The sequence below is a fragment of the Hippichthys cyanospilos genome, chromosome 5 (assembly GCF_059441005.1).
Source record: "Hippichthys cyanospilos isolate Australia breed blue-spotted pipefish chromosome 5, RoL_Hcya_1.0, whole genome shotgun sequence".
Classification (NCBI taxonomy): Eukaryota; Metazoa; Chordata; class Actinopteri; order Syngnathiformes; family Syngnathidae; genus Hippichthys; species Hippichthys cyanospilos.
In genome coordinates this window covers 11,793,603-11,812,168 of record NC_142373.1, presented here as the reverse complement: position 1 = coordinate 11,812,168, position 18,566 = coordinate 11,793,603, and the positions used below count along the sequence as shown (strand labels likewise).

At 39.1% G+C, this 18,566-nt stretch overlaps 2 protein-coding genes across 3 annotated transcripts; both read right to left on the bottom strand.

Annotated features, from left to right (window-relative positions):
- Positions 1-703: 703 nt before the first annotated feature.
- cyp27a3 (cytochrome P450 family 27 subfamily A member 3) lies at positions 704-8,531 on the bottom strand. Of its 2 annotated transcripts, none has more exons than XM_088414509.1 (9): positions 8,010-8,129; positions 6,457-6,647; positions 5,257-5,468; positions 4,963-5,160; positions 3,383-3,546; positions 3,067-3,236; positions 2,907-2,988; positions 1,748-1,954; positions 704-1,671 (listed from the first exon to the last, which is right to left on the bottom strand). In XM_088414509.1, the coding sequence occupies exons 1-9, from the start codon at positions 8,022-8,024 to the stop codon at positions 1,549-1,551; spliced, it is 1,362 nt and encodes a 453-aa protein (XP_088270635.1). In that variant the 5' UTR covers positions 8,025-8,129; the 3' UTR covers positions 704-1,548. The 2 variants fall into 2 exon arrangements, with proteins under 2 accessions (XP_088270635.1, XP_088270633.1); XM_088414507.1 differs by lacking the exon at positions 8,010-8,129 and adding an exon at positions 8,161-8,531 and having other exon boundaries at positions 711-1,671.
- Positions 8,532-9,456: 925 nt separating this feature from the next.
- eaf2 (ELL associated factor 2) lies at positions 9,457-13,738 on the bottom strand. Its single transcript, XM_088414211.1, has 6 exons — positions 13,568-13,738; positions 13,007-13,101; positions 12,805-12,941; positions 12,541-12,722; positions 12,198-12,446; positions 9,457-11,084 (listed from the first exon to the last, which is right to left on the bottom strand). Exons 1-6 carry the CDS (start codon positions 13,668-13,670, stop codon positions 11,041-11,043), a joined length of 810 nt encoding a protein of 269 aa, XP_088270337.1. The 5' UTR covers positions 13,671-13,738; the 3' UTR covers positions 9,457-11,040.
- Positions 13,739-18,566: the final 4,828 nt, after the last annotated feature.

The window sequence follows — 18,566 nt, the reverse complement described above, 5'->3', positions numbered from 1 at the left end:
AAGACTTGAAAAAAATACTTCATAAGGAAATAATGCAAAATTAAACCACGTTTCAAAATACAGCAATTTAAATGATGGCGGGGTGCAAAATAATTTAAAATTAGATATATTATGTTTTGTAGTCATTTTCACAAAAATTAACTCAATATTTTTTTTTAATATACTATGTTTGCCCTGCTTGCCATTTCAAATCCTCAAATAAATAAGATAACATACTCACCTGTAGGAGATTACGCAGAGTGGTAGAGGTCCCTCCGCTTGGTGCATTATGCACGCCATCGTCAAAAAAAAAACGCTTGTTCATTCAAAGGGATACTACATTTATTCCAGCAGGAAAAAGTTCATATTTTGTTTAAAATTAACTTGACGACCTTTTTTTCATGTGCAAGTAATACCTTTAAAGAAAAACATTTGCCATTGCTGTCGACTGAAAATGACATCACAGTTGCTCGAGACTCGTAATGACCAATCACGGCTCACCTGTTGGTCATGGGACATCCACAAGTTTTGAGGTGATGTCATTTTCAGTCACCAGCAGGTGGTAAAATGTGTTTTTAAAAGTAATAATTGTACAAGAAAAACGATTTAGACAAGAAATTAACTCATGTCAAAGACGTATTCATCCATGTTTACCTGGCATTAAATCCCAAGTACATATTTACGTTTTTTCCCATCAAGTATTAAGTTGAGGGGTGTTTGAAAATAGATGGCACTGTATCAAATAAGAAAGGCAGTACAATAACTTTTGAAATCAATTTTTAAAATTCATCAAGTAATGCATTCAATGCCAATTACACATTTAAGAGTCCAGATCTTCAATATTAGTTATTTACAGTTTAATTAAGAATTAAAATTCGGAAAAATAATCACTTTTTACTGCCGAAATTTGCTATTAAGCAGAGTAAACCTTTAAAGGTATTAATGGTACATTAAAAATAATTTTGTCATCAAATTATATAGACCCTCTTTTTTTTTTTTTACTTCTGAAAATGGTTAAACAAGTTATGTATTCATAGCCAGCATACATAGTAACGCGTCACACGTTCGTGTCAAAAATAAATTTAGTAAATAAATCACTGTGTACTTTTGAGGTGATTATTATAGCTTGACTTGGTTTGAATTCTATCAATGGCTCGTCTCTAAATAAACTGGGTAAATAAATCCTTTTTAATTCCTATTTTACCTGCTAGACAAGTTTTTCTTGCCCTAATTTTACATTCCTGTGGGTGGACGTGTTAGCCTGCCGCTAAGCGGCGAATACTGGTATTACAACCTGAAATTGATCGGGCCACATTAGCAACATTTTTTAGATTTTAAAATTTATTGAGAGACACTCCAAAGTGGGCAAGTTGCCCATCCCTACGTTCGCCGAAACAGCATGTTTGATTGACAGGTAAAAGTTGTCCTCGGCAGCCTCCGTGGGGAGAAAAAAGCTTGTCATGATTTTGAAATCATTTCACACATGCACACAAACACACACACACACACACACACACACACACACACACACACACACACACGTTTGTTTTGTGTACTGTGTCATGTCCATTATCTTTGTCTGTCCAGGAAGAGGAGATTGATGGGCGTGGCCGGGCATAGCAGGGTCCTGGTGATGGGTTTGACGGGACCGGTGCTTCTCGGGTCGGGTCTCACCTCAAAGCGAGTGATCAACTTTGGAAACCAGACAAAAGCTCGCTCAGTTGTTGTTTTTCTTTCCCCAAACCCGAACCCTAGTTTGAAAACCTACCGCGGACAGCAGCAGGTACATTTCTAGCTCGGCCACCCGCCGACCCAGGCAGGCCCGGATACCGAACCCGAATGGCACAGATCCGAATGGGTGTTGATGCTGTTTGGCGTTCTCTTGACGCAGCCATCGCTGAGGCAGAAAGCGATGGGGCTCAGGGAAAACGCTGTCGTCGTGGGAGACGGCGTAGTGGCAAAGGTGGAACAGAGTCTGCGGACACCGTAATGTCAAATGAGGTCTGATCCAGATTTAAACCAGAAAATAAAGGATCAGTGAAAATGTAACATGCGAAGTCTCATTTATCATCTAATTTAAAGTGTAAAATGTCTAGACAATGTGTGATCCAGATGTGTAATTAGGATCAAATCTGGATCCATGCTGGAAATGAAGTGCCCAGACTGTTGGTCTGATCCAGATATGCGATCGTGATCAAATCTGGATCCATACTGGACGTAAGGATCAGTGAAAATGTAACATGCGAAGTGTCATTTATCATCTAATTTAAAGTGTAAAATGTCTAGACAATGTGTGATCCAGATGTGTAATTAGGATCAAATCTGGATCCATGCTGGAAATGAAATGCCCAGACGGTTGGTCTGCTCCAGATGTGCAATCGTGATCAAATCTGGATCTATACTGGACGCAAGTAAGGTATAAAATGTAATTATTATGTCCAGATACTTTTACAAGTTATAATTTGAAACCTTTCAGGTGTGGCTATTTATAATCAGTTTAAAACCAGATCATATCCAGATTGCTCATTTGGTATCAATTTAACAAAATCATTTCAGAGTTGAGTCAATCAGAAAGTTCTCATTATGATGTCAGACCATTTTTGATCCACATCTAATTTCCTCATTATGTCACTTTGGCATAAAAATTGCAGGTGTTGATCGTCAAACCAAGTTTGATCCAGATTACACATTTGCTATCAGTATAAATGCACTAATGTAAAATGTGACTTATCATGTTCAGACACTTGTATACTGTACAGTAGCTGTCAAATTTGTCATAGGTGGCTGATATTTGCCAACGTAAGCCCAAATCAAGCATGATCCAAATTTGTGTCAGATGGCACTTTTGTCGTGAATGAAAACACACCATGTAAAGTGTGACTTCAACTTAAACGTTTTGCCATATTTGCATGTATTTGATTTCTTACCCTTTTGGGAAAGAGATGACCCCCCACCACAATCTCATTTTCCACAGTGAGGCGAGCGTTTCCCGGTACGACAGGGTAGAGCCTACGCCAACCACACAGCAACTTAGCTGTGTTTTAATAATAACAACAATAATAATAAAAATAAACAGATATTCGATACCGCAGCGTCTCCTTAACGACGGCCTTCAGGAAGGGCATCCGGTTGATCGCTTCGGCGGTGGGCATCCCGCGGGAGGCGGGACAAACGGCCGAGACTTCCCGGTGGAGTTGGTCCTGGATCCCAGGCTCCTTGGCCAGATGGTACAAAGCCCACGAAATTGTGTTGGATGTCTGGAATACAAAATATCCGAATAAATATATCATAAAGTAAAAAAGATGAACATACAACTGACGACCTACAGCGACAATTAGCTTTGCATGATTACTTGAGGAGTATTTCCCAAATGAATATTAATTGTAGAAATTTGGAGCCAGACCGTGTCGACTCCCGCCAGCAGGAGTTCGGTGATGCTTCCCAGGATCTCGGTGAGGCTCATCTTGTCGCTGAGCAGCAGGTGAGTCAGGTAGGCGCCCTCCACCTCGCTATCCACCAGCCCCGCCTTCCCGAGCTCCGCCAGCTTCTTCTGCACCAGCTCCTCAGCTTCAAAATAAGAATTACAGTAATGGAAGGAAATGCTGAGCAAAAATAAAATACAAATATTGCTTATTTCTCACTTTTGCTGTATTATGTCGTTAATTGTTCACGTTAAATTCATTGGGAATTTAACTGTTTATGTTTGTCATATTTTCTAACTTTCTTTTAATATTTTATGAAAATTTTGTAAATATGGGATTTGGCAAACGTTCATCTCTAAAGTTATAATTAAACATAGTTGAAATGTAACGCTACTCATACTTTAGGCAGCAATTCTCAAAATGTGATGGAGTGGGTTCCCTCTAGCGGTAAAATAAAGAATTACTGTCTTTTTTTTAGTACATTTACATAGAATTTTTTGAACACTTCGAAACATTCAGGTGCAGTTTTTCTCTAACATTTATACATAGTGAATTTTTGTATTTCCTTTTATTTAATACTGTGCTCTGGGATTTGATTTAAAAACATTTGAATTGAATTGAAATCAAGTATAGAGCAGTGAGATTTGAACAGGTTTTCTGTAGGTATTTTTAATGAAATTTTAAACTTATTGATGCCGATTTTAATGCAAATTCAAACAAATTTAATGTAATTTTATTTCATACATATGTGAGTGTGTATGTATTTACGTATATATGCATATACATGCAAGCATATATACATATACAGATATACAGTATATATATATATATATATATATATATATATATATATATATATATATATATATATATATATATATATATATATATATATATATATATATATATATATATATATACGAGGTACATTTTTGCTTTCAAATTAAGAGCTAATTATTAATATATAAGCTAAAAATGTAGCTTAAAGTTTCATGAATTTGACACTGAGTTTTGAAGTTCTTTTTTTTCCATTCCAAAAAATGCTTTGGACAGTTTAAGGCAAACAAGTCTGAAAAATATTTTATAGGGGGAACATGATTGAAAAAAGGTTGAGAAGCACTGTTGTAGATGCAGATGAACTTTGGATCTCGAAGAAGGTCATGTCAGACTATTCGTCTATTGACACGAAGCGGATTCAAGTCCTCAAATAACTCGTGTTTGTGTTCATTTACAAATGTCAGCTAGTTTTACTTTCTGCACATGGAATCATTGACAAACAAATAACAAAAAAAAATCCATGATCGTGTACTCACTCTCACAAATTCAGCCATGAAATGAACATTTGACTGAAATAATTGAGTTTTGCGCTTGCTTGCGTGTGTTTCTTGCTATGCTATACTTGTGAGGACCACTGTAAGTTTTTTTTTTGTTTTTTTCGCAACATAGTGAGGACATTTCGGAGTTGAGGACATTTAGTTTGGTATAGCTGAACAAATGTGTAAGTGTGTGTGTGTGTGTGTGTGTGTGTGTGTGTGTGTGTGTGTGTGTGTGGTGTGCTCACAGATTTTGAAGAGGTGGTCCCAGACGGCCACAAAGTTCTTCCAGAAGGGCAGGTAGGGCCAGTAGCGCTTGGGGAAAAGGATGACGATGGACGACAGACGGAACATTTCTCCCACTGACCAGATGAACTTTTGTGTTTCCTCGGGAACGTCCTGCTCCAGGCAGCCCAGACGCGTTTCGAACAGAACCGAGCAGATGCCTGAAAAAAAAAAAAAAAAAAAAGCTAAAAAAGTGCTTTTTCCATCCTGTCCTGGTTTTTTCTCTTCCTTCCATCCATCCTTGCGTCCTTTCTAACCTTCAAAAGCAAACTTGTAAAGTTCTTCAGTCACATCAGGCACCAGGTCAGCTGGGCCGCCATCTTTGTTGCTGTTTTGGCGCAAGTGGCGGAGTCGATCGACAAAGTCGGCCACCACCAGGTTGATGGTGTCAGCGTAGGAAGCCACGTGCTTGGGCTTCAGCATGCGAGGATTCAAGATGCTGCGTATACGCTGCCAGTTGGCCCCCAATCTAAGAAACACAGAAAACCACCACAGACAGATAGCTTGAAAGCTAACATGCTAACTTTTTTATGTAATGTACTTTCTCCTTTTCAGAATAGCCTTTGACTAAAAACAAAATCTTAATATGTACAACTACATTCTCTTAACTTTCTTTAGATTCAAAATATTCCAATTTTTTTTTGTTTTTATGGAATAATCCCTGTGTCATAGTTATATTAGCCATTTGCTTAGCCCTTGTGCAGTATTTTGATCATTTTTGGATCATTTTCCAAATAATTCTCACAGTATTTTAGCCAAGGGTTGGCACATTCTTGGTAGTGATAACTAAGTGGTCGTGCCATGTTGAAATTTAACATGTTGTTACCATCTAGGTGAAATTTCAGCTCCCTTGTGCCTTCTTTCGATGATTTCGCTGGAATGCCTTTGGTAAAACGTCAAAAGAATGGACAAAATAGTGCACAGGGGTTAAAATTAATAAAATATCAAATAACATGCTCAAAAATTATTATTCCATTATATCTTCTCAAACATTAGCCTCAACATACGTTTTAATGTGATAGATACTAATATATCCTCATTAGAATAGTCTTCTGCGTTAAAATCGTAAAAAAATACTAGTGCATTCTCAAGCTTTTTTTGTCAAATTATAACTTTAGCAAACTTTAGCCTGAAAATATTTAGATTTTTTTTTTAACGGAATAATACCTATTTCATCCTTGTCTGATTAATTTTCTGCTTAAAACTAAAAAAAGTACAATTACATTCTCTTAGCCTCAAAACATTCATATTTTTGAATGTAATAATACTACTTTATCCTCAATCCTATGATGTTGCCGGTTTTTTTTTGCAACCTTTATTTCGTCATTCTGGAATTGTTTGTTCCGGCGTTGCCGAAACACAGCGCGTCACGCTACAAGTCGGACTGGAAAAACCGAATGCCGACAAAGAGTAAAATGAAGAGCGGGGCGCCGCCAGGCCTCGTCGCTGCCACTCACTCGGTGAGGGGTCCGTGGGCTTGGTTGCGGACCTCTCGGTAGTGCCTCCAGTGCGGCATGTCGGTGCGGACCGGGTGTCGGCCCTCCTGACGCAGGACCTGCTCGATGAGCTCGGCGCTGGCCACGTTCACCACCACCAGGGGCCCGTACGTGGATTTCCACAGGGGGCCGTACAACTTCTTGTGCTCAATCTGGAAGCAAAGCAAGCGGCGTCGTTAAAAGCGCTCATATTAGCTGAAGATTTTGAACTTTTCTCGTTATATTACTTCATCCCTTAGCTCATTCGATCCCAAAGACACGTACAGTACTTGACTAAATGGGAGTCTAAAAATGAATGGTACTAATCCACCAACGAATGAATTTCTAAAGTGCCCTTTTTTCAAACGAGCAGTATATAAACAAGGCTTCAAGGCTTGGTACTGACAAAAATTAAGAATAAACTAAAAGGAATAAAGGAAATAATAATTAAAAGAAATGGCACACAGGGCAACACGGTCAACTTACTTGCTGAGTGCAAATCAATGAAAAAAATGGAAGCCTACTTAGAACCAAGCACATTATTTACTTTGAGGCAAATTTGAATCAATTAACAGTAAAAATTTTCCGTCATCATTGGATTTTTCAAAATTGGTCTCAAATGACAGCTTGCAATATATTAGGAATCAGGAGAGAAACTCAACGCCATTTCACACTGGTAAATAATACATTGGGGTGAGAAAAGCAGAGGCTTTTGTCATGCGAACATGTGGGTGGGAAACATTGCCCTCAGGTGGTAGGATGACAAAGTGCTTTTAAAATGTTAATATCATAGAGGATCATCTTAATTAATCGTGGCGGCCAATAACGTGCTCTCGATTAAAATGTATTTATTTATTACCTATAGTAATAGTTACCATAGTACTTTAAGCCTCGTGCAGTACTTTGTCCAGTCCTTTAATTTTTACATCAAAGGCATTTCACACCCAGGGGGAAAATAATGAAAGATGACACTAGGGAGCTGAAATTTCACCCAGATTTGTGACAATGTGTCAAAGTTCAACAGGGCACAACCATTTAGTTATCATAGTAGAGAGGATAAGAAAATGACCCCATAATAGTCGAAATACTGCACAATACTGCAAATATCTCAAGTAAGTTTAGTACTTTAATACCTAATCAATTACTGTTGCTAATACTTAATCAATTAGTTATTCAATAAGCCCATGTTAGTGAATTACCTGTTTGAGGGGGAAAAAAACTTCCTATGACCAGTATTTCTTTTTTTTTCCCTCTTTTTCTGCAACATGTTGTGACTTGCATGAGCCTGTTCATTGATCATACATTTTGGCAGACGCTCAAATTTTAAATATCTAGATAACATAAACCACCACACGGGTTTTTTTGCCATTAACATAACATTTTCTGACATTTTTTCTGTAGTTCTTTTGAAGGGAAGTCACAGAAGGAACAAACGCGTTTTTAATCAAAATCCTCGACTTCTCTGTTTTTCTTTTTCAGCTAGATTTTGCAGATGTCTGACTTACAGCAGAAAAAAGAAACGATAAGAACCAAACCTTATCGCTGATCATTTTCCTTTGGGAAAATGCAGTGTTGATATAGCCCTCGGAGATAATATTCCGTCGGCAAAATGCGAAAGAGGGCAGCAACGAAAAGTCCGATCTAAAAGTAGAGGTGCGAAGATTCGAAGCCGGCCGGCCTTCTTACTTGCATCTGCTGCGTGGTCTGGAAGTATCCTTTGCCGAAGAGCCAGTAGAGCGTGCTGAGAAAGCTCGGCCCGCCCAGCTCGTCCATGGTCTTCACCCGGCCGTCGCCGTCCGACGTCTCGCCGGCGCAGGTGGACGATGCCCCGGGTACGGCCGCCGTCGCCTCCGGCATCTTCGTGTGGATCCAGCGGCGGGGCCGGTGAGCCCGCAAGACGAAGCCCGTGAGCACCTTGGCGAGCATGTCTCGCTCCTCTGGCGCCGAGATCCTCGCAGCTTTTCTTTTTCTTGCCAGCGAATGGCGCGCCGCGCTGGGAAAATATGCGGACTTTGACACGGAGTGACCCACTTTGCGCACACAATGAGTGACATGAAGAAACAGGTTGCTCGGATTAAAGTGTTCGGGACTTGAAGAACGTTGCGTCAGTGCCAAAAACTATCAACGTTATTTAACCCGGTGACTCACAGTTGGGTGGAAAAAATAACACAATTATGTGTCCGAAAGGGACACGGCTTGGGGTCAAACTGACCCAATTTTTCACGGTGTACAAAACGGTCACATTTTTTGGAGATTTGTTCATCGTGAAATTTCACTAATTGTGATGATGCTGCCTATGCATGTAATGCAGTTGAAAATAATTGTATCGGTTTTTTTTTAATACGCAGGTGGGCAGTAGATCGCTACCGACGGACTGACTGACGGGACTGCCATTTTGCTGACTGTCGACTAAAACAGACGGAAGAGTAGTTCGCCATTTTAATCCACCTGTCACTATTGATAACGGTATATCTTCTCACTTGGTATAATATTCCAAATTTGAGAGAAATGTTCTAACTGCAATTTACCCCTTTTTGGAAATCAAATTTTCTAAGGGCTCCCATTGCAAATGTTTGCGAAAACAAAAAAATCAATAAAACCAAACGTGCCCTTTTTATTCACCAACAGTAATAAAAATTGCACACCTCATAACAAACTAGGTCAGTAGATAAGTGGTTTTAAGATGAGTTTTCTTGGGCGTTTGAATCCAGACTTCAGCCCTCCCTGTATGGTGTTTGCATGTTGTCCCCGTGCTTACTTGCAATTGCTCCCACATTCCCAAAGCCTACGTATTAGATTCTTTGAAAATTGTCACTGTAAATGAATATGAAATCTTGTATAAATGTGACCTGTGATTGGCTGGCGACCAGTCCTGGGTGGGCTCAGTCTGTCACTCACAATCTGATTGGATCAGCTTCAGCACGCTAAATGAGATTAAACGGTATTGAAAATGGACGGCTGGATAAAATGTGGCAAACTCCATTAGTATTTTGCGGGCTTTATTCATGAAAGACACATGAGGCTAACAAGTAGTATTTAATATATACTCATTAAAATAGTTTAATTCTCCTTTTTTTTTTTTTTTTTTTTACAAATGAGATAAACGGGACCGGTCGAAAGACACAAGCGCATTACAGAGAGAAGAAAAAAAAGAAGGCAGCTCAGTGGTGCTAAGCAGCTTCCGATTGGTCAATCTGTCGGCGATGAAAAGTACATCAAATATATTGTTTTTCTATGTCCTTTGCTGCTTGGAGAAATAAATTCATGATTGGAATTCAAGTATCGCAGGTTTAAAGTTACAAGGCATCACTGACCTGGTCAAGATCAAATTGGGAAAAAAAAAACGTTGGCTAGCTACACTGGCAACAAGCTACAGTGGCAATTAAGATATGTGAGCAGCTGGCTATGTTAGCAACAAGCCAAAAAAGAGACAAGGCACGCTAGCAATTGGTTAAATTAGCAATAAGCATTGACTGCCAATAGATCAAAGTGATACAAGATACGCTAGCAGCTGTTCAGATTAGCAACCAGGCAATAGCTAGCTCTTTCAAGAACTAGCTATAGCAAAGATGCCGTGGAGGCAGCTCAATTCAGTAGCAAGTGGCTATGTAAATAGCACAACTAGCTAAAGCAACAATTACACATACTATAAATGCTTAGCAACTAGCCACTGTAGCAACAATATGTGATGATATGTTCGCTACTCGTTAAATTAGCAGCAAGCCACAGGGGCAACTATTGACGTTGTTACCTCGAGGTGCTAGCGACTAGCTAATTAGCTACAAGCCTTGGAGGTTACTACACTGGAGACTATACAGTAAACTGGCACTGTTAGCAAATAACCACAGAGGTAACTAGCTACACTGACAACTAGATGTGCTAGCATTTGGCTAATTAGCAACAAGCCATGGTGGTAACTTGCTGTAGCTAAATGGGTTAGCAATATTAGCACCACATATGGTGGCAACAAGCTACATTAAGATTACCAAAAGTCAGCATTGCAAACAAAATCAGTATCATTTTTGACTAAAGGCTAACTTGATTTCTCAAGAATGGTTTTTGCTGACTTTGGCTTTCTGACTTTTTTTTTTTTTTAATATCATCAGTTTATGTCATCGTTATAGCAATAAATGATGTTTTTGTGATTTAGTTTATAGGTTCAGGTCCTATGCAAGAGAAGGATTTTGGGGAAACCCTGAGCTATGATGCTAAGACAGCAAATTTAGATTTGACGCTGAATTTGAGCGAATTGTAAAGTTTGGTCAGCGTGTGATCATTAAGGCAATGAGGGAACGAAGGAACGCAGGCAGGGATATAAAAAAAAAAATAAATTAAGGAAAGTTTACATACAAGATGTGGCCATGTAAGGCACATACTGTAAATTACCCATAATGCCGAACTGAAATGTAGAACCACTGCAGTGGGCCCTTTAAGACTTGATTGGCGGACATGTAAAAAAAAAAAAAAAAAAAAAGTATCCCAGGATTCCTGAACACATCATTACGAAACAAAAGGAACTGGATGAGAAAGCGATGGAAGTTAGCGGACGTCAAGGCTGGCGATGGCTCAGTCGCTTTCGCTGCCCGATTCGCTTAACTGGAGATCGTTTTCTGCAAGACAAAAACATGCAGTGTGTTAAAATGGATTGATTCATTATATTATTTTTGATCTTGCCTATTATAACTATTTGCATTTAACTTTCTTTAATCATCTCATTTGTTGTATTATTTTAACTGAAGACGTTTATTCAATAATCTCTTTTATGCTATGCTTTGAAGTCATCATTACATTACTCTTTATTAAAGGAAACTTATTAATTCCCCTAATTACTTGTTGGGGTAATTGTAAATATAGTGATTATACATTTGCTACAATTAATATAACTGCTTTCAATGAAGAAATGCTTTGCTGTGAGAAGGACAGATGTCACTTCACTAAAAAATACCTTGCAGAATGTCTTGCTCCATGAAATGTTGTGCCACATATGTACTAATCTTCCACCTACACATGCGCACACATAGATGAACAAATACGCTGGGTTCCGGCCGTGCTTTTCAACCCGGCTGCACTTTGGCGCTTTTAGGGCTGGAACCTTCATGTAACCTAGAGACCTCCGAACCAAATAAAAAGAGAGGGTTCGGAAAGACAAAATTGTATTTGTGCAGTCCTTCACCGTTCTCCTCATGCGTGAGCAGAAAAGAATGCCTTTTCTACTTCTTTGTTTATAATTTTTCACAAATGTATTTTGGGTGAACTTGACAGTACTGTACAGTATTACACTATTTCCATTTACAGTATTTTAAATTGTCCCATGTTAAAAATGATGTATACTACTTTTAATATTCATGGCATTAATGTACCATTCTATACGTGCTTCCATTTATAGTATTTTGAATGAATTATATCTTAAACAATAACCATATTTTGTGTTTTTTTAATGCTACTTTTTAGGGTATTTATTATACGCATCACCATTTTTCTAAGTCACTCACTTAGCTCATCACTACCATTGATGACTGTAAAGATCCAATGTACCTGCACGGCAATATCAAAAATCCAAAAATAACCGGGACGACAATGAATGGCTTAACAGTAGCAGCCATTTTTAGACCCTCCATTAGCCAAACCTGCGACTGAATGACTCACCTCTCAAGAAACGTAAAAACACATCTTTGGGATTGAATGGGTTAATAATAATGTCGTGATATGTAGTGGTTACTCACTGAGTGTGTTCATGAGCCCTCCCCTGCCTCCTCCTTCCCTGTCTCCCTCCTGCTGGTGACTGTTGGTGGTAAGGACGGGCATGCTGTGATTGTTCTGGGTCACCGCCGACGTTGGGGGCGCCGTGGAGCCGGCCCGTTCGTCCTCAGAGTCGCTACTACTGGAGCTGTCGTCGCTGCTGGAGGACGAGGAGCTGTTGGAGGAGCTGCCGCTGCTCATCTGGTCCATGACGCGAGCCTCCGCCATCAGTTCTGCACGACAGCGCAATTAGACAAAAAACAGTCACCCCTCCCTCAAAAAATACATACTGGGGGGAGGGGCAATGAGAAGGCAGGAAATTGCCACCTTTTTCAATGTCATCCAGGGGTGACGCGGGTGACGTCTTCTCCTTGGGCGGAGAACTTTTGGATCCTGCTGAGCTCTTGCTTCCACTCCCACTGCTACCGCTATTGCCGCTCTTCATCTGCTGACCCAGACGACTGGTCTGCTGCTCCATGCGGGAATGAATCTTACTGCTGCCCTCCGCCCTGGAACGCAAAACAAGAAGCCAAAGAAAGAGTGAAACACTACTCAAGTAATACAAGTGATAATAATAACAAAAAAACGAACCTGGTCTTCTTGACTGCAATGTTGCTGCTGAGCTTCTCCAGTCGGTACTCGCCGGTGTCGTGGTTGACAATAAGGATGCACTCCTTCGTGTATGAGCGCTTGGAGCCCTTGAAAACTGTCACTGGAGCACTGGAGCCCTAAAACACATTTTGAAAGAAAAAATACTTGAAAGCTGTAGGGAAGAGAAGAGAAAAAGTCTCACCTCTAAATTGGGTAAAGTGATGGTGACTTGCTCTCCTTTTCCCACTTCCAAGTCCCCTTCACAGGCTGTGTCAATCGAAGCTGGTTTGAAATCATCTGGAAAAAAAGTGGAGACTTTTTAATCAAATGAATGATATTTATATGAATTTAGGGAACTAGTTTACCAAAACGTCACAAATACGACAGAATAATGATAAATTCGGAAAAAAAACATCGACGTGAAAAAAATTCACCGCAGCCAAATGTTGTGGTACCGTCAATGCATTGCCACAAGATGGCAGTGTTGCCTTACTGACAGTAGGCTAACACACGAGCTAGCATTTGACAGCTGCTTGCGGTAGTTTTAAGGGTGCCTAACACATCAAACATAAATTAACAACAAAAAAATCGAAATCGACGTGAAACGCGAGGCTAGTACACATACACCCAGGTGACAGTTAGTCTTGTTGAACCGGGACTTTTCGAATAACAAGGAAATAATCTGCGAGTTAGCATGCTAACTATTAGCCCGTGTGGGGAAACAGGAAAAATAACCACATTGCAACGGAAGCGTTAAACTTACATCGAACGGTATGGTAAGCACTTTTGGGGTGCTTCTCGAATGTCTCCCCCAATTTCAAAACGTGCTCCTGGTTGTCGAAGTTGGCGTAACTCGTTCCATTCATCCTGAGAGTTTGGCCAGATGTAAACTTTTGGCTGATTTTTAAAAATTATTCGACGGCCATGTATGTAATGTAAGGTGCCGAAGAGCTCCGCCTTTTTTCTTTCTGATTGGATAGGGGTGGACATAAACGTGTACCCATTGGCCTACAGCCTGTCAATCGGAATGACTTTAGTGTTTAGTCATGAAACGGAAGAATAAAATTGGTCTGCGTCGCAAGTATTTTACACTAATCTTAAAATATTCCTAGAAAATATTTTTTAATTTCTAAGTATAAACATTTCAACATTATCAATTATAATAAATAAACTGTTGTAACTCACAATCTAAATTTAACCAAAGTACCGATAAAAAAACACACGGTTTCTCTTACTATTTACTAGCATGACAAATGTTGCCATAGTATGAATTAATGAATCGTTTTATTTTGCTAAAATAGGAAGTCAAATTTATCTGTTAAAATGATAAATTTCCCGTTATAATGGGAAGCAAATGTGACATTTATTCACGTTATAAAACAAAATTGATCACATTGAAACATGAAATTTATACAGTTATATATTAACACTGAATTGACACTGTTTTATGTGGTGGTAAAGGCACTATGTTTAGTAGCATGTTTTTATTTTAATTTTATTTTTTTAACAGACATCGGAAAGTAAATTCCAATCCCCACAGATAGATTTCTCGTGGCGAGGAGCAGCATGACTCAGATGTAAAGGGACAGCAAAAAGAGGCTAATCGGGAAATAATCTCTTTTTCTGCCTTTAAACGCCTAATGAATCTTAAATGGGGAAGGGGTTCCATCTGCTGCCTTTCTAATAAAGGATCAACATTGTGGCCTAAGAATCGGCTTTTGGCCACTTGGATTTATCCGTTGCTCAGCTTTACTTGGATAAAGCTGGTATGCGCTATAGCAGTATATCATCTGTCTGTCAATCAATGGTTGCCGTGTTCACTTTCATTGAGCATAAGGGGAAATCCAGCAGGGTTCCTGTTTCCATGTGGCCGGTAGACCATCACCCGCCACCCCCACCGGCCCCCCTTAGACAAATCAACAGTCAAACTCAATAAATCAATATCATTAGATGAAGTAAGCCCCCCCTCAAATCAATGGAGGGCCCCAAAGTAAAATTTTGCTTGGGGCCCTATAGCTCATCATCATCATCATCATCATCATCCTGCACTGTGGGGGTTGCCCCCTGCGTGGCGGGAGGTTTGCGTATCCGGGCAACCGTCCACCATCTTAACAATAGCCTCGTTCCAGGCACTGCGTCAAAGAAATGAAGCCGACAATCCTCGTTTCCAGCTCACTGATTTGACATACGTCTTATTACAAACGTCAAAGACGATTCAACTTGCGCACCTTTTCACAAGAATCCTAACATATATCTGAGTCAACAAAACGTAAAAAGCATTTTTGGCAACTAGCAGTCAGTTGCAAGTACGTTCTTATTTGAAAACCACTGCCGTCATTTTATTGTGACCATCAAAATCATTGCAAGCCTACTGCACGTGTTTTTATAAAAACGTGTAATTATTTTACTCTTTTTAAAACGTCAAATGATTTCAAAACTTCAGTTGAGCTAACACATTTTCGTAAACATCAACATCAAGTACGAATTCAGTGTTTACACTTTTGTAAACAGGTGTCACATTTTTATGTACGCGTCAAAAACATTGCAATCAACAGCAATGCTTCTGTAACAACGTATTATGATATGACTTGATTTTGATGATTTTTTTATGTCATTTTATTTCAAAACTTTAGTAGCTAAAACTAGGTTTTCTAAGCCCAAATATCAATTAAAACTTTATTGATCATGCTATTGGTTGAGCAGCGTGCATTTTTAGAAATCTTGAGGGTACTTAACTCATTCAATGCCAGGGACGTATTTTCACGTTCTTTAAGAGTCAGGACATTAAATACCAGAGACTTAAGTATTTAATCCATACTAAAGTACATTACAGACAATAATTTTCACATATTTAAGGATTAATTCGAATCTTAAGTGTCTAGGATTAAATGTGCGGACTCTTAAAAAAAACGTGAAAATACGGCCCTGGCATTGAACGAGTTAACATTCAACTTGACACACTTTCGCAGCTATCAGACATCGTCTTTGTTAAACTGAGTTTTGAATGTTTTTTTTTTTTTTAAACCAGCGTGGCTGAACGCATGCTCCAGTAGTAAGTTTTCATTTTTGCGAGGCGTACGTGAAGGCAGCACAGTTCCCAAGGAGAAAGCCGCAAAGAGAGAGGTCGCTCGGAAAGGATCCTTCGCTTAAAACGAAACAAAACTAAAAGAACCAATCATATATTTTTCTTTTTCTAGTTTCTTCCGCTCAAAAATCAAACAAGTCTTGCTGTCAGGTGCAGCTTGTTGAATCTGCAACCCACGCTGGGGGCGAAGGGAACTAACCCGCCATCCGCCTGCGATGGAGGTGACGGAGATCAACTAATCGTCAGTGAGTACGCCTTTATTGACATTTTCTTGCAGAAATACAGCAGTGTTGGGCAAAATAACACGATGTGGCCTCGAAACTAACCCTGCTTGATCTGATCAATCAGATGGTGATCCAATATCTTCTGTAAACCAAAGTCTACTGGTTTGTGTTCACTGTAGTGTTAAGTTGGCACAATTAACTGATTTTCATAATCGAGTATTTTTTAGACCCTTTATTTAACTTGAAATTGTCCAAATCCTCCAGTTGCAGCTCATTAACAGTAGCAGATGTCTATTGTCCTTCATGAAAGTTGGTTGAACATCGTTTGTGTTTATTCTGAACAAGATATACAAAGATTCACTTTTAATTTGAAAAACTTTTAATTTGGAAAACTAAGACCGAACTAGTAAATTGAATGAGTTTTGAAGAGTTGGCGAGTGCATCAAAATAATCCAAAAATCCAAATTCTGAAATTTTAAGAATTAAAAATAATAAATCCGTTTTATATAAGTTGTATGTAATATTCGTCTTTTGTTGGATTTGTTTTAAAAAAAAATGTGGACAATTTAGTATTCCTTTGTAACCTATTGTTGTTTTGTATTCTTTTTAATTTAGCAAAACCATCCTACATTAGTAACAATAATTAGTAAGTAAACTAGAGAAAAAATGTTTAGTAATACACACAGACACACACACACACACACAAATAACAGATATTCGATTAATAACTTTGAACATCGGTTTTTGGTCTGTATCCTTTGACTAATTGGGGCTAGCCTACTAAGTTCTAGTGTCCTCATCAGAGGACATCCTGGACTTTCCAGTGATGTCATGTATTGCCATTAACATTGCTGTCTTGCTGAGACAAAACGGACAATACAGTGGACAAAAGTGCTGCGTCTCAGTAGGATTCATCGATTTAAACAATTTGCTTATTGTTACAATCAACCCCGAAACTTGCAAGTTAGCGGAACTAGCTCGGTCTACAAATTAGTTCAAATTTATGTGGAATTGGCAGCCATTAGAATACAAAATAAATAAATAATTAAAAAAAAGGAAAAAAAATGATTACGTCTAGCAAAAATGCTGGTCAACATTCAAAGACAAATATTTGTATTTTCACATACACGGAAACCTACGACTGTCAACAATTACTTTTCGCGACTTCCCACACGGGATCAATAAGACGCATTTTAATGAGCCGAGGTGGCGCTGGGTTGTTGTCAGACAGCGGTTAACGTGACGGACCCCCTCGGGACGCCAACACCCTCGCCAAGGAGCCACACTCTGTGTTGACACCACACTGGGCGTGCACGCTATAATTAGCATGCATTAGCTTTGTGCCTGACATCAGCTGTTTTGCTCGCTTCATTGACTGAGTGGTATCAATGAGCCCTATCAATATTTACTTATAGAAAAAGATATTGAAATAAATGTAGAAAAAAATAACTTGGACACTTGCCTGAATCAAATTAGGAGGATTTAAACGCATTTAAAACTGTGAAAATGTGAAAATACATCCTTGGTTTGATGCTACTTTTGAGTCAGTGCTCTGCATGAAAATAAAACATGTTTGCAATATTGGAAGAAAAACAAAATGATTGTTGCTGATGATGAGATGTTATTACTTTGGCAGTTGAGTCACAGCTCCGTATGAAATGTGAATTCGCCTCGCGGGGAGTAGCAGGAATGCCAAGGAGACAAAAAGAGAGATTAGCAAACAACCTTGTCATTCCCTCTGTTAGCTTGAATGTCAACATTAAGGATTTCAAGGAATTTTTTTGTGACAAAAACATACTGGACTTTCAAAGGCTAATGTAGCATTTTTTTGTGATTGAGTACAGTGGTGCTTCGTCTTAAAGGAGGAGTCGCCCCCCATTTTTTTCGTTTGGGATACTATATTCAGTGCATTCTGATTAATACTGCGTTTATGGAATATGAATTAAGCATCAAAATACAGCAACAAGCTTGGTGAGCGTTGGAATTCTTGCACATCAAACTCATCGTAGGAAGTTGTTATAGAGCGCATGTGTGTCAGCGTATATTGGCTTACGTAAGCACATGCTGCTTGCGTGGAGTTCCCTAACCACCGCAGATGGAAAATTAAATAATAAATGAGAGAAACTGGCCTACGTACACCGACGTGTGTGACCCATTTACTCACACACACACACATGCTGTCAGCTGGTACCACCTGGTCAGGCCCGGACACCTTTGAGCAAGATTTTTTTGGACTTTTAACCTTTTGTGTAATCCTTTAATCTTTACATCAAAAAGGAAGCTTTGATAGAAGACACTAGGGAGCTGAAATTTCACCCAGATGGGGAAAACATGTTCAATTTCAAACTGGCACCTATCACATGACCATGAGTGTGTCATGCCTTGGCTAAAATCCTGCAAGAATTTTGTGGAAGAAAACGACCCAAAAATTGTCAAAAAAAATGCAGAAAGTG